The 17258-nt window shown below is 35.2% G+C and overlaps 1 protein-coding gene across 1 annotated transcript; it reads right to left on the bottom strand.

The window, feature by feature from the left end:
• Nucleotides 1–522: 522 nt before the first annotated feature.
• Nucleotides 523–17221, bottom strand: LOC121382943 (F-box/LRR-repeat protein 2-like). The gene is made up of 11 exons (XM_041512629.1): nucleotides 17084–17221; nucleotides 15769–16090; nucleotides 14138–14293; nucleotides 12446–12561; nucleotides 10846–10925; nucleotides 8725–8773; nucleotides 7430–7666; nucleotides 6667–6888; nucleotides 6063–6218; nucleotides 4734–4916; nucleotides 523–1347 (listed from the first exon to the last, which is right to left on the bottom strand). Exons 2-11 carry the CDS (start codon nucleotides 16067–16069, stop codon nucleotides 1225–1227), a joined length of 1623 nt encoding a protein of 540 aa, XP_041368563.1. The 5' UTR covers nucleotides 16070–16090; nucleotides 17084–17221; the 3' UTR covers nucleotides 523–1224.
• Nucleotides 17222–17258: the final 37 nt, after the last annotated feature.

The following is a 17258-nucleotide window of genomic DNA, read 5'->3' as shown; positions in this document are numbered from 1 at the left end:
ATCCCACCTAACAATTTAGTATCCCACTTAAATGAAATTCATAAATAACATCGTAACAAACTTGGACGACAATGTTCTCATTCCCAGTCTATTGCAACGCCGCAATCGCGGAATTCGTGCAATTTGCAATCAAATGGAATCTATTTTTGAATAATACTAACATAAATTAATATTTAGCAGTGATTTATAAGTGATTCTGACATTATTAATGATAAACCTACTTGTATCAATTTTCTGCAGATGTGGAATCAATATCTCAAATAAAATTTGAAGGGAGGAAACATCCAACAAAAACAATAGCAACGTAGCAGTTCCCAGTCTATTGCCACACCATTATTTCTCCAGTGTAGCATTAGACTGGGTATGAGTTGGGGGAGATATTGTTATGGCATAGCATTAGACTGGGTACGAGCTTGAAAATACTGTTACTTACATGTAACTTCACCAGTAAATGACGGCTTTCATTGTTTAATGAAAACATAAAAATGCAGGATTATTAAAAAAAAAAAAAAAAAAAAACATTATATGGTATCCCGGTGGGATACTGGGTTCTTTAAGTCTGGTATCCAAAATTAAATTCTGGCATCCCCGGGATATCGGGATACCATTAATCTTGAACACTGCCATGTAAATTGTTATTTTGATAAATTGATGGTATGATTTGTTATACAGTAAATGCATTATTACAACTTTGCAATAAATTATTTTGTTTTATATGTTGATGTTGAAGTTGAAATATGATAATTCAACTCGACTATTTTTGTTGAATAACATTGACTTAATACATCAGATACAAGGGGTTTGTTATTTTACTGCAGCTGGCTGCATGCATTTTACAAAACACACACATCACATTCACCCAATGTGAATGAGCCCTTACAAACTAACAAGTTGAATGTAATAGTATGGGAGTATGTTTGATAGCTAATAAATATTTTCAGACATCTTTATGATTATATGCTTCAAATTCTGTTAACAAAATGTCCTTTATATCATTCCTAGCAGGTTTTATTATATAATCTAAGGATAATGATGTTATCTAAATGGTTGTGTAGTCAACATTCCTGATAAATAATTTTCTCTGCTTTTAGACATGCCTACATCTTGATAATACATCCATTAACAGATTTTGATAACTATCACGTGTTTAATAAATTTCATTGGTGCACAGACTTGTGTTATAATATATCACAGCAGCTCACAGTAGACAGTTTTTCAGTTCATTCAGGATGATGGCAGTAAATCTGCCCGACAGAATTCTCCTGTGTCCAGATTCTTTGCCATCAGCTGGTTGGGAACAGCATTGGGTGTGCGGTGTTGAACGTAAAGTCTGTTCACACAGCAGTCCTGAAAAAACAGTACATTGTAATGTAACCACCACCCTTGGCAGATTTGTTATTAACTGAGCTTTAAATATATTTAAATGTATACTCTTTATTCCTACTAACGAGTAAAAAGTGTTATTTCTACTTTTGAATTCATGTAAGTGCTGCAAAGCATCTTATAAAATACCTATGCTAAACATTATGGACTTTATTAAAAAAAATCAAGGATGACATTGTTAATCATATATGATGTCATTCTTGATCATTATTAGTACACAGCTCCAGTAGGAGAAAATCGCACAATAACCGTCACTATTTAAGGGAGTGAATTCAACGGTACTTTTTTCTTTTAGCCAAAAAGCAATTTAATGAATGGTTTTCAATACATTTTTTTGCAAAATTGAAATAACCTTTATTGAAAATAAGAACATATGTAATGTATGACATTTGACTTCAACTTCACAAAACATTTTTTTTGTGTTTGGTTTTAACATTATTTTATTATAAAGTTAACTTTTAATCACGTTACATGATATCACACAGGCAGCTTAACTGAAGGAAAGGAAGGTTTGTTTACCAATATCTCGGCACATTTTAAACTAACTTACTGTTTGCATTTACCATAGTTTGACACCCAGTAGCCGTTGTATTTTTTGTGCTGGGGTGTCGTTAAACATCTATTGTATTCTATTCATTTTAAACTACAGCTTATTAGTGTTAACATATTACTTCAACATCTAGATGAGAGGAAACATCCTGTCACCACTTGGGTGACATTTACCCATAAAGCAGCAAGGGATCTTGTATATGCAGTACCTACCATGTCTACTGATGTGCCAGTTGTAGGGTTATCCTGTGCCTATCTAGGGTAACATATCTTGTATATGCAGTACCTACCATGGCTACTGATGTGCCAGTTGTAGGGCAATCCTGTGCCTATCTAGGGTAACATATCTTGTATATGCAGTACCTACCATGGCTACTGATGTGCCAGTTGTAGGGCAATCCTGTGCCTATCTAGGGTAACAGATATTGTATATGCAGTACCTACCATGGCTACTGATGTGTCAGTTGTAGGGCAATCCTGTGCCTATCTAGGGTAACAGATCTTGTATATGCAGTACCTACCATGGCTACTGATGTGTCAGTTGTAGGGCAATCCTGTGCCTATCTAGGGTAACAGATCTTGTATATGCAGTACCTACCATGGCTACTGATGTGCCAGTTGTAGGGCAATCCTGTGCCTATCTAGGGTAACAGATCTTGTATATGCAGTACCTACCATGGCTACTGATGTGCCAGTTGTAGGGCAATCCTGTGCCTATCTAGGGTAACAGATCTTGTATATGCAGTACCTACCATGGCTACTGATGTGTCAGTTGTAGGGCAATCCTGTGCCTATCTAGGGTAACAGATCTTGTATATGCAGTACCTACCATGGCTACTGATGTGCCAGTTGTAGGGCAATCCTGTGCCTATCTAGGGTAACAGATCTTGTATATGCAGTACCTACCATGGCTACTGATGTGCCAGTTGTAGGGCAATCCTGTGCCTATCTAGGGTAACAGATCTTGTATATGCAGTACCTACCATGTCTACTGATGTGCCAGTTGTAGGGTTATCCTGTGCCTATCTAGGGTAACAGATCTTGTATATGCAGTACCTACCATGGCTACTGATGTGCCAGTTGTAGGGTTATCCTGTGCCTATCTAGGGTAACAGACCTTGTATATGCAGTACCTACCATGGCTACTGATGTGTCAGTTGTAGGGCAATCCTGTGCCTATCTAGGGTAACAGACCTTGTATATGCAGTACCTACCATGGCTACTGATGTGTCAGTTGTAGGGCAATCCTGTGCCTATCTAGGGTAACAGACCTTGTATATGCAGTACCTACCATGGCTACTGATGTGTCAGTTGTAGGGCAATCCTGTGCCTATCTAGGGTAACAGACCTTGTATATGCAGTACCTACCATGGCTACTGATGTGTCAGTTGTAGGGCAATCCTGTGCCTATCTAGGGTAACAGACCTTGTATATGCAGTACCTACCATGGCTACTGATGTGTCAGTTGTAGGGCAATATTGTGCCTATCTAGGGTAACAGACCTTGTATATGCAGTACCTACCATGGCTACTGATGTGTCAGTTGTAGGGCAATCCTGAACCTATCTAGGGTAACAGACCTTGTATATGCAGTACCTACCATGTCTACTGATGTGCCAGTTGTAGGGTTATCCTGTGCCTATCTAGGGTAACAGATCTTGTATATGCAGTACCTACCATGGCTACTGATGTGCCAGTTGTAGGGTTATCCTGTGCCTATCTAGGGTAACAGACCTTGTATATGCAGTACCTACCATGGCTACTGATGTGTCAGTTGTAGGGCAATCCTGTGCCTATCTAGGGTAACAGACCTTGTATATGCAGTACCTACCATGGCTACTGATGTGTCAGTTGTAGGGCAATCCTGTGCCTATCTAGGGTAACAGATCTTGTATATGCAGTACCTACCATGGCTACTGATGTGCCAGTTGTAGGACAATCCTGTGCCTATCTAGGGTAACAGATCTTGGGACCTATCACATTTCAGGTGAGAGCTCTACCACCGAGCTACATCCCCCAACTCTCTGACAAAAGGGTTCCAAGAATTAAAATAAATAAATAAAATATAACTGTTGTTAAATGTACCATTAGCTTTTCTTTGAATTTGGTTTGAAAATGTTGCTATATTCATTTGTAAGCTAACTGAAACTGACGGCTTGGTTAAATGTTAATTCTAAAAGGAGTTCTTTTGCAGAGTTTTTATTAAACATATTGTTTTAATTCATTTCAGAATTTTTATGAAGTATATATAGCATTTGTCAAGAGTGTTTTTTATGGAAAATATCAACTGTGTCTATGTTAATTGGCTCTGCTAAGACAAATAATTATTAACTAGACGAGGAAATTACTTAATTTACAATGTTTTTGTTTTGCCAATTTTCAGTTGCGTTCATGTGTGCTTGGTTATGTGCCCGACATCTCAAAATTATCATTATATACAGTGTACTGGTACATGGATATTTCATTGACAGACTGGGCTAGGTGGGCCATTGGGCAATTTCTCATTCCAGTCGGTGCACCTCGACTCGTATATCAAAGGCCATGGTATGTGCTACTCTTTCTGTGATACATATAAAAGATTTCTTGCTGCTAATGGAAAAATATAGCGGGTTTCCTCTCTAAGACCAAACATCAAAATTACCAAATATTTGACATCCAATAGCAGATGATTAATAAATCAATGTGCTCTAGTGGTGTCGTTAAACAAAACAAAGAAAAGCTCTATTCCTAATCGTACACTACGCTGGCACTATGCCTCCACACAGTGTATTGTTAATGTATGAAACACAGTGAAATAGTTACTGTGAGGTATGCGACGGCCACTGGAGAGATGTGGGCACATCCATTGAGATAGATTTCCTCTAGATACGGCTTGCTGTTGGCCAGTGTGAAGATACACTTGTCAGTGAGCGTGCCGATTCCAGACATATTCAGACTGTGTAGAGGGCAGCACTGGGCTAGTTCACAGACACCAGTGTCGGTCACCTGTTGGTGAAAAACAGAAATATTACAACACTGGTTTAGCTGTATACATTTGACATGTCTTGTGCAAAACATGAAATAAAATAATTATGTTATAACATACCAGTAATGAGTGCTTGTGTATAGGAGATGTATGTCACAACAGATAGTGAAACATTAAATTAAAAATCTAACTAAAAGCTGATTCAACCTTTTTTAATCTTGAATTATCTGTCCATTTTTAAAATAATTAAATCTTGATACAGTCCAACCTGTTCTAAGCGGCCACACATGGGATTAGGTTTAAGTGACTGTTTTAGACAGGTAGCCACTAAATAGATGTTGACACTTGCACAATCTTTTAAAATGTGTTTTATTTTTTGCCATCTGTACTGCTAATTACTTGATGTTTACCGTAAATCAACTTTCGACATGTCACCTTCTTCAAAATAATAAAATATAACAAAAAGTATTAATCTGACTGTTTGGAATTCAGTCTCTCGTCAGTTTGTTTTCTCTGTTCATGTACTGGTAACTGCTACTACTTCATGTGATAACAATTAGAGACAATTAGATGCATTCTACAGTCAGAATTCCTTTAATGATAGGGAAGATGCTAGACTGAATGGAAGGAAATGTTTTATTTAACGACGCACTCACACATTTTATTTACGGTTATATGGCGTCAGATTTATGATTAAGGAACCACACAGATATTGAGATAGGAAACCCGCTGTCTCCACTTCATGGGCTACTCTTTCGCGATTAGCAGCAAGGGATCTTTTATATGCACCATCTCACAGACAGAATAACACACACCATGGCCTTTAATATACCATTCGTGGTGCAATGGCTGGAGAGAGAAATTAGACTGAATGGATAGTTGCGTCTGCGAATATGTGCGATAAACTGGTATATTAAATAATCTGTTTACAGGAACAATAAAAAGATAAATAAATACTACGTAGGCTTGCTTAATCCTCTTGTGATATGACAGCTCACTGCGTTCCATTAATATACCAACTGAATTGATCAGTCTGTGACATGATATGGAATCTGCTATGTCGGTTACAATACTTGAACACATCAGTAGACCCGAATAAAATGTGAATGACCTGACTAAGTAATGTGACAAACCAGACATCCTGCTGCCCAGAGTAGAATGTTTACCTGTCTACATCCCTTAATGGAGAGTTTGTGCAGGTGTGGACAGTTGCAGGCCACAGTGTGAAGCAGCTGGTCAGTGACAATCACCAGTCCGGCCAGGTCCAGCACCTCAATGTTGTGACAGCCTTCGGCCACCTTAAACAGCACACCGAGATCAATCTGCAGAAACACACAGCTGTCAACTGACTGTCACGTAACATATTCACTATACATGCTACGTAGAACTTGTCAAAACATAGTAGGCCTACTTTGATGGTTTTTTTTATCATACAACCCCTTTCAAGTTTTAGTTTATACTTTTTTCTGTGAAAAATAAACCCAAGTTAAGGTGTGAAATTAGAAACATCTACATCACTGGCTGCTAGTGCCTTGTTATTTGGTAAATTGATACAGAATTATTGTCCTGATGCAATGATTTTATTTTTCGCATTAAAACATGCTTGCATTTATATCACAGCATTTCTATTTTTAACTGAAATGTTCAAATGTCTATACTAATTTGTAAGTGAAGTATTAAGAGACTTACCAGGTTGTAAAACGGTTATTTTCCATTGTTTGTATCTTGATTACAAATTGGACTATAATTTTCGATTAGACACAGACTTACATTTTTGTTGCTGAGGTGAAGTTCTGTGATCTGACTAGCTCGGCTGTCCTCCAGTAGTGGAGTGAGCGTCACACAGGTCACATCACGCAGCATACTGAGTGACAGCTTCTGTAGGTTCACACAGTACTGCGCGATGGCCTTTAGCCCCTCGTCTGTCAGGTTAGCGAAGGCACCCCCACTGATGTCAAGATCCAGGAGGTTCTCACCCACATAGTGCAGGATCTACAACACATTTTAAGTACTTCGTTATTAAACAGAAACAACTAAACATTATAGTGCAGTTCAAGTAAAAAATGTACTATGTACTAGCTAATCAACTGCTGCTGCATTATCTGTTATCATAATTTAATGGTAAATTAAAGAATGTGGAAACTAATTGTTGCCTGGTGGTATTCCTTGTAAAATTAATGTAACATTTAAACCTTTAAAATATATATATATATATATATATATATATACATAAAGGTTTGGGTTTTTTGGGGGGGGGGTAGGAGGGGGAAGATTGTGTAAGAAACTGTAGATGAGCACATTAAATTTCTGTTAAAGTTTATTTCTTTTTTATACATCATAGTGATGGTAAAAAAAAAATTAAAAAATGAACATCAGAATAATGGGGCCTACTGATTTCATATAATTCATAGTTGTACCAATGGATGTTCATATCAGTGTACCGGTATGTTTAAACATTAATAATTGAATTAAATTTCATATTAATTTTATTTTTAACATTTGTGATTTAAATTTTATTATTGATTAAAGGTACCTGCTGCAGTGTTTTATCATTGAGCGCCGCCACTCCACACACTCGTAGTGACCTCAGTGTGTTCAGTCTCTGAATACACTCAACAAACACATTCTCATCCTCCACTAGCAAGCCACACAGAGACAGTTCACTCAGCGATTGCGGTAGTACCCACAATGCTTCGCTCTCTGGCATCTTGCAAAGTCGGTTACAGTATGACAGATCCAGACTTTTGAGCTTTGTACAGCCTTGAACCAACTGAAAATATTTAACATTTTAGGATATACGCTGAAGCCCATTAAATATTAGCAATTTGATGAATTTACTAAAAACAAATCTGTTGTCAAATTCAAATTCATTTAACCAAACAGCAAAACTGGCAGTACATCTATAAACAACAAACGATTTTTAAATTAGCTTTTTGGCGAATTAGTAAGAAAACATATTCACCAAATTCCCACTTTAATTCACATTTGGCAATATAACCAGCAATAATTCTGCAAATACCACAAAGACAAGGTCAGTACTCGTCATATTTTGTAAAGAATATATTGTAGATTTAGAAACGTACATGATACATGTAGCGGCCTACATCAAAATGCAGTTGAGATTCAGTACTCCCTGGATTTTATGTAGTCCGTAACGGTTCAAAATAAATGTATATTCAGATATATCACATTTTGTTTTTTATTTTGTTATTAATATGATTTTTACACTCTTGCTGGTCATAGTGTCTTTGTTTTGGTAATGTTTCAACTGTTTATTTCTGCATTACTCTAATTGTCATACAACATCATAGGATTATGTGACGTCATTAAACCCCGTCAGTAAGAACACATTTTGCTGGAAATTATAAGCATTGGCAAATAATTAGTATAGATTGCTAAAGTGGTATAGCCATTTTCATGTACTTGAATATTATTTAGAACACCCTTGTTTACTGTACAGATAACTATTGCTTGCTATCAAGACGTAGCAGGAAACATCTATTTTAAATTATTTCTTGTATAAAGCAGACCCTTCTGTGAATCAGTAAAAACACCAGACCACTGTTAGACTCTACCCATGACAGATTTTCTGATAAAGACAGCTCAGAAATTCTTTCTGAGTGAAACTGACCGAGCCCTTCAAGACATTTTTCAAGGGAGCCATTGTTGAAAATGTGTTTATTTTGTTCAACTTACACATATGTTATATGTATATGTGCCACCAGAAAGGATTCGACTCCTGTGCTTTTACATACATGTATAAGTAAAAAATCTGGATATTAAATCATCCTACATATGTTTAGTAAAGCTGCTAATCCAATGACCTACCTTTATCAATTCGGCCTTGCCAATGTTTGTACACCCACAAAGATTCATTCTAAAAAGTGAAAAATATTGCAATTATTTTTATTAAAATATGGTCTGGAGCATTACAAGAGAATCCTGCATCCATCTAACAGATCTTTTAAATACACACTTTGATATGACACAGACAGGAAGCATTATATAGCACATCTAACAGATCTTTTAAATACACGCTTTGATATGACACAGACAAGAAGCATTATATAGCACATCTAACAGATCTTTTAAATACACGCTTTGATATGACACAGACAAGAAGCATTATATAGCACATCTAACAGATAATTTAAATACACACTTTGATATGACACAGACAGAAAGAATTATATAGCACATCTATTGGTATATCAGTAAAATGCAATTGCAAAAAAAAGTTGTGCACTTTTTAGAAGAAAATAGTCTACTGAATACCTGCAATATATTGCACATCAGATAGAATCTCTTTGAATCAAATAAAGCCATCTATCCACCGAGTTACTTTGTAGAACAACACTTGTAGTAACATTAAAGTAGTTAAAATTAACTTAAAATGCAGATCTTAATGGTGCACTATTATGCATGTACATGTAGCTGCAAATGCCATATTTCTATTGGTATATCAGTAAAATGCAATTGCAAAAAAAAGTTGTGCACTTTTTAGAAGAAAATAGTCTACTGAATACCTGCAATATATTGCACATCAGATAGAATCTCTTTGAATCAAATAAAGCCATCTATCCACCGAGTTACTTTGTAGAACAACACTTGTAGTAACATTAAAGTAGTTAAAATTAACTTAAAATGCAGATCTTAACGGTGCACTATTATGCATGTACATGTAGCTGCAAATGCCATATTTCACAGTTTTCAAAAACCTATAAATTCATCTATCCCACAAATAATATTTTCAAAACTTGAGAATATAAAATGTTTGATGAAAATAGAAAGTAAACTAAAATTACACGGAATATTCATCAAAACATCAAAGAATTATGGATGAAAACTTTACCATGCAATAACTGTGATCATGTGTTGTCACACATTTTCTCTAGATATTTTGAATAAAACTGTTATTTTTCTACTATGAAATGAATTTAATTGGCTGTAATTTTTTATTGGCATATTATTCAATGTATAATCTGTAAACATTTATAAACATTTTGGGACATTCCCTATAACAGAGCAGCATAAAGCAGATGGTTCTAGTTTGACAATAATCATGAATACCTGCTGCAAACTCAAAGCTCGATGGTAACTATGTTAGAAACCTGTCACATTAAAACATGAGCCATTTTGAGTAAGCTTTTTGTACTGTATAATTATTTTGTCAAATGATCTTTACTGTATTACATATAACACATATCAGAAAATGGTGAAAACTATAGATTTAGTCACAAAGTAATCACACTATTCTAATTTTGATTCACCCAATTCTTGATTGTGTAACAGTTGTAATGGGTTCACACACAAAATTCAAAAACAAGAGGTCTATGGGGCCCGAACTGTTTACCTGGTATTAAACTAAGTATACCTCTTAACAGTGAGCCATAGTAATAATGATCTAACACAGACAGTCATTTGGCGACCACTAATTTGACATTGACATAACAAATGAAGATGTACATGTGTGTATAATTGTAACCCGAAACCAATAAATGATCCACTTTTATCACAGCAAATGCCTTGAAAGTAAGTTAATTCTAATTTCATCTGTGTCATAATTACAGAATAATGACATATAACAGTTAGCTTACTTTGCTATGGGATGTTTCTCAGTGATAAGAGTGCTCACGCGAGCTATGGTGGATCTTAGGATCAATCCTCCTATGATTATCCAATGATTTTCTTCATCATGATAAGTGCCCCCAAACTTGTATATCAAAGGCCATGGAATGTTATGTCGTGGCTGTAGAAAATGCATATATAAGATTCCTAGCTGCTATTTGACACCATTAACCTATGTGATGACAGAAAGTTTGTTCTCATGTTCTAAACCAAAATGTTGCAATAACCATGTTGGGCACCCAATACATATAGTTTATAAATGTGTTTAGGTTTTGTCACTTGGTGTTGTCAAACAACCACTCCTCTAATTAGTTCACTTACTTTGCTAGATTGGGACAGTGTTGGGCCAGGTAGCTAATACTTTCCTCTGTTGTCGTTTTGAAGTCTGCAAGAATTTCTTCCTAAATACAAACAGAGATGTAATACTTAATATTATATATTTATATCAATGTTAACTACCAAAACCAGATTCCTATAGACTTTTATAACCGGTTTTCTCTAAAAGACTAAGATTGTATTTAAAGATGCTGTTCACATCGGATGACAAGCTATTCATTGAAAATGTCAAGGAAACATGTTCACAGCAAACATGTTAACTCATGTTATATCCAGTTATTATCCCAAAGATTATAAAAGGGTGATGCTTAAAGTTGCATATTCTGTATTTTCAAATTTATTTGTGGTAAATAACTATAAATTAGTTGATCTTAAGCCCAGAACTTGCCAAATTAAAATATCAGCTGCACAAGTGTTCATCTGTTGATCTGCCAAGAATTTAACAAATGGTGTCAAAAAGAAGCAAAGTTGGAGCTCAAATTGCCTCAACCTCTTACTTCAGCAACCAAAGCACATGTCAAATCTGTTACCAGTATTTGCATATTAATCACAATTTTAGAATAATCACACCATTAAGAATTCCATATAAAAAACCTAAATTACTGTATAAATGATCCAGGACCCCACAATAGGTATATCAAAGGCTGTGGTCTGTGCAGTTCTTTTTGAGGGTATCTAGAGAGGTCATACAAAATGCTAATATTTCATGACATTACATTTAAATACAACAGACTGCTTTGAAAAACAATTGTATGATTATGCCGGTGATTAACTGAACATACGGTACAACAATGATTACATGTTATTCATTAAATTATATTTAGTGTATCAAAGTTTAAAGTTTGTTTTGTTTAATGACACCACTAGAGCACATTGATTAATTAATCATCGACTATTGGATGTCAATCACTTGGTAATTTCTGACTCATAGTCATCAGAGGAAACTTGCTACATTTTCCCTAATGCTGCAAGGGTCTTTTATATGCACTTTCCCACAGACAGGAAAGCACATACCACGACCCTTGGCCAGTTGTGGTGCACTGGTTGAAACAAGAAAAAAAACAATCAGTTGAATGGATCCATAAAGGTGGAGTGATTCTTCCACACAAGCACCTCAAGCGAGCACTCAACCGGCAGCTAAATCCCACCCCTAGAATATCAAACAATAATAGTTAGTATGCACATCACTGCAATAACAGCTGCTCAAAAGAGATCAATGGTTTTCTTTCAGCCGATCCTAAAACTTAAACTTATATTTTTTTTAATGTCTGATATGCCGATCTCGCTGAAGTTTTATGTTGCTAATGTGTCACTTGTTTGGATTTCTCAAAATTATAAGATCACTAATATTTTATGATTTATAGTACACCGGTATGTAACACAGTAAACAGCCTAGGCTATATACACTTATTCTGGTTTAACTTTAAAATATGCCACAGATTCCTTTGTTTCCTTGTATTGATGCAATATTATTATGTGTATAAGTAGAGCAGGTTGGAAATATGATTAGATCAACAATAAACACTTTTGATTGGAAAACAAATATGAGTGTGTACCTTTAATAAGTCTTTTGACAAGTACGTACCAGAGACTCCCCGAGACTTGTAGCAACAGCAGGAACCACTGTACTGTCAATCTTTGGACAATCCACCAATTTCAAGTACTTTATCAAGGGATTCTTTCTGCACACTGACACAACACCTGTCATATTGTGGAAGGATAAAAAAAAATATGATATAAGAGGACTCCCACATATGCTACAGTATTACAAGCACAAATCTACTCTTTGGTCACATTTTAAACGTGTCGATCCCTTATAACATTTAGATAAGACTACTGACTTACACATTGGCAAAATATGCTATGCTTTAAAACTAAACTACATCAATTGTTGAAACAATGATTGAGAGTACATGTATTGTTTGAAGAAACTGATATTACTGCATGACACGTAACTTATACATGTATAAGATACATAAACTTACATTATGGACAACAAAGAAAATTATATTGATAAGACAAAAGAATTAACATACCAAAATGTCAGTATGTTAGTGTAATGACAGGGCTTCTAGATTATCGTAGCCCCACTCCCATGGCTAGTTATAGTCAATGTTGGGCTAGTAAAGAACTACTATTGCCATGCCCAACGGCTAGTGAGAAACAATTGTCAAATGTTGCAGTTCAGTCTATTTTCTTAATATGAATATCCTGCCACCCACACCCCAATGTTACTTGTTAGTGTTTTTAAGCTATATCTCTCTCTCTCTTAATGTGACACTGATTTTTACTATTATTTAGTAAAATTATATTAACCTAAAGTAAAGTAGGGCTAGAAAAGTTTTTAAATGACTGATCCCATGGCTAGTGGATTTTATAAAAATTCTAGAAGCCCTGTGTAATAGTAGTGTTTTGTTTAGAAAATATTGTGGGTATATGGGTTAACATGATAAGCTTTAAGGAGGGAGAGGAGGTAAATTTGATGATCCTGTTATGTAACATTTGTACTATTTTAGGTTGCTTACATATAGCATGAGCTACATATTAAATATGGGATCCTTTGTATATCAGTAAGACTGTAAATATATATTCTGCTTCATGTAAATAATAGCCAGAATTTTTTACTGTTCACTTCTAGTCATCATATCATCATGACTTAAACATTTAACTACATGACATAGTATACATGGTGTTCGTTATGTGAGAATTCTTGTGTAATAAATTCAATCAAACATGGTATACCTTGTATGAGACATCTAATGTAAGTTATACGAGACATATTACATAATGTATATAGAGTATTCGTCTGAGTCTATGTTAATCAGTATTTGTCGAGGCTATATATATATGCGAGGTTGATATTTGACATATTAAACAATATGAGTAACGAATTCTATTTATCCTATAAAACGTCTAAAATAACATTTTAATTTGATATTTAGTCAAACAAAGTTCTGAAGTCACCTCACCAGTAATATGACATCATTGCGATTAGCATAAAATAATGTAGTTTGATGTCATGTACTTTAAATCGCATCAAAATGTTACGTTCAGGTATACAAGTCTTGTTGACTGTAAACAAATGACCCATTGACAGCAATACAGTATTAATAATGGTAAATATCAAATGGGTTTATGACATGGCTATTATGGGTATGTTATGGGATAAATAATAATATCAGTTACACATGGTATATGTTATTGTTATCTCGTGTAATAATACCAGTTATACATGCTGTACATTAAAAGAGACATTTTATGTAATAATATCAGTTACCTTCAGTTGTCATAGATGAGCATCCTTTGAGGTTCAGCCTCTGCAGCTTGGTGGACGACACTTGAAACAATCCTTTTGCTGTTAAGTGTGGTAAGTGCACCAGCTCCAGAGTACGTAACTCAGTCTGCCCTGTAGTAACTGCCAAGATGCCTGCATCTATAAAGTTGGACTTAAAATATATTATGTCCACCAACATATACATACATGTGTGTGTGTGTACATGTATATAATTTTATAATGCAGTTTTAGCCATAAATAAACAAGCAATATCATTTCAGTTATTTCTAAATTATAATATACACACATATGGTACATTTTCCTTAAATTTGCTAGTTAATTAATGAGTAATGATCATTTAACATACAAGAAATTGTCTGAGTCAACCCCTACCATTAAAAAAAATTACCACGGAAAACAAAATCCTGTGGAAAAATAGTGTCTACGGCATTTTACCGTTAACATGTTTCCAACTCTGAATTGTAAGTAAATCTGAATGATGAGTTTGTTATTTGTTTTGTTTGCCAATATGCTGTAATATTAATGGTTTTGTCAACCACTTTGTAAAACATAACCTTATAATGATTGTCTCATGATCATTGTATGTTGTACATGCAGCCTGCTGAGATAATCAAGTTACAGATGAATATTATTATTAATAAAAGTAACAATGAGGTCAAAAACAATCGACATACCTGCTTCTTCAATCCCACATAACAATGCACATGTTAGGAACAGTCAACAGAGTTGAATGACCTAGTTGGAACTCGCTTAATGCTGGTAATTTACATGCACTTTTGGTCATGCCAGATGGCACTGTGATTGAGATATGCAGTTGCTGTTTTAATCTGTTTTCAGTTTACAAAGTATATTTAGGGGATAACTATGTTGTAGTTGACCATTTGCAGATGTTTATGCTGGTTATACAGTCACAAACTGAGTTTTACTGGTGGCATGTTTTTACATGTAATACAACTCCTGCTCCTAATATCGTTTTTATATTTTATTGTTTTATTAACTACTATACCAATCATTATTACAGATCTCACTTATTCCGAATACTCATCATGACAACTGGTGTTCAATAACAAAGATTCATAATTCGGCATAGTTGCCGTTACTTACTTCTGAATTCCGGTCAGCGTCACACACATGACGTCACACAAATGTTTATAAACAGCATTTACGTCATAAAATTTAGAGGAGCACGCATTATGCTTCAGAAAAAAATTGAGAAGTAGCATATGAATATGCAAATAGGCTCTTGGGGAATCCCCCAAATTTCTGACAAGTACATGCTCGTTATACTGCCACAAATGGATTTGATTAGCCAATCAAATTTTGCATTATATGTAGAGTCAATTATAATTTATTTTTAACAATAAGAAAAAATACATCTTGAAAAAAAAAATTCAAATAGTCCACAGCACAAAAAATGCTGCAGAGTATGAAAAACTATGTGGAAATCTCCACAGCATTGCCATTGCAGGGGTTGTTAGTGGCTCACAAAGCCCACAACACCTTAAACAAAGGTGTGTTCTTACTATGATAATTACTCAATCTATTCTGACATTGTTTAAATATGAAAACTATGCATGAGATTGTGGCACTACTTAAGCAGTCTTGATTCTTACCAGTGACTTTCTCACATCTGTCTATTTTGAGCACTTCCAGCAAGCATCTAGCCTCGGCCAGTCGCAGGAGACACCTATCTGTAACCTGTGAACACCTGCTCAGACTGACGTGGCGCAGGCTGTCACAAAACAGACCATAGGTGATGTAAGGGAGATAATCATCACTGAACAAGTCGTGGTGACACAGTCTTTCCAGCAACAATTCTTTGTAATATGTTGGAAGCTTTGTCCTCAGCCCTTTTATTACAGCCAGTTGTTTTTCAATACAGCTAAGACATGTATCACTTAGCGATCTGACCATTTTCCTCGAGATAACATCAATCTGAAAAATATATTATTTGTCAATACAGCAGTAGTTTATTGGTATTTCATATGAACATCTGGCTGCCTGTCAATTCGAACCATTGCACTGGCATAGGATATTTTGCTTTATATTTGCTTTATAATAGTGTAAAAGAGTGTAAATATAAAAGTGCCCCCCCCCCCCCCCACACACACACACTTTTTGGCACCTTCCTACACCATTGTCATTTCATATCTAATTTGTATATAGTAATTTTGCACATCAAATTTGGTATATCTTGTTCAACTCTCTGGCCTCCTCGTGACGAACAAGGGGCATTTATTATGGAACGAAAAATGACTTCACCGATCCTTTTCCACATACAAGACTGTCCCCAGTTTTATCTCCCTCCAATAAGGGCAGATAACAATAACCGCACGTTTTAAAGAAAACCCACAGAGTCGGACTTTTTTCCTGTTAATTCAAAGTGAAGATCGTATTTCTTGGTCTCCATAAGCTCAAAATAATTCACAATACATGATTAGGGTGGGAAAACCTGATGGTAGTCATTATTTTGACCTCAATTTCGTTCTAAGCAAAATGGCTCGGAACTGCCATATTCAGCTAATGGCATAATGCCTTCGCCAGATATTAACGTTGACTTGTGCTTACACTTCGACTTGAAGTTCATCAAGATAAACATCTCCGGCACGATATTTATTATTGTGATGTTTATTGCTGTGCTGTAACGTTTATCCATTGGATCAAATTTTCCATTTGCAATCACGATTTAATAAAATCAGGCAAATGTGCTTTATTTAAGAGCCTCAACACATACAAATATTAGGCCTACAATACCTTTCCACATTTGAAAGTTATTTTTATCCTGGCACATCGAAAATGCGGAATGAAAATATGGCGGAACGACAATTATTCGTATCAAACATTTTACGTACAACCAATAAAAAGAAATATTTCGGAATTGATTATTCATTTTGTTATTCTTGATGAACTACTCTATGTTAAAATTACCAAATGTTTGACCTCCAATAGCTGATGGTTAATAAAGCAATGGGCAATGTACTCTAGTGGTGTCGTTAAACAAAACAAATTTTAACTTCTTTTTTTTTCTTCTCTGTTTTAGATGTAGCGTCCGTGTTGGACGTTGACTAAGTTAGAGTTGCCTACTCTTGATTTAAACTAGATT

This window comes from Gigantopelta aegis, chromosome 10, assembly GCF_016097555.1.
Source record: "Gigantopelta aegis isolate Gae_Host chromosome 10, Gae_host_genome, whole genome shotgun sequence".
Lineage (NCBI taxonomy): Eukaryota > Metazoa > Mollusca > Gastropoda > Neomphalida > Peltospiridae > Gigantopelta > Gigantopelta aegis.
The sequence above is the reverse complement of the archived record's forward strand: the minus strand, read 5'-3'. Positions and strand labels throughout refer to the sequence as shown.

Bases quoted from the DNA above. Each gene is read 5' to 3' on its own strand.
- LOC121382943 (XM_041512629.1), bottom strand. From the start codon at position 16,069: ATGGTCAGATCGCTAAGTGATACATGTCTTAGCTGTATTGAAAAACAA. The intron at 12,562-14,137 runs GTAACTGATATT...ACAATATGACAG, and splicing joins CTCATCTATGACAACTGAAG to GTGTTGTGTCAGTGTGCAGA. The intron at 7,667-8,724 runs GTAGGTCATTGG...AAATATTTTCAG, and splicing joins GCAAGGCCGAATTGATAAAG to TTGGTTCAAGGCTGTACAAA.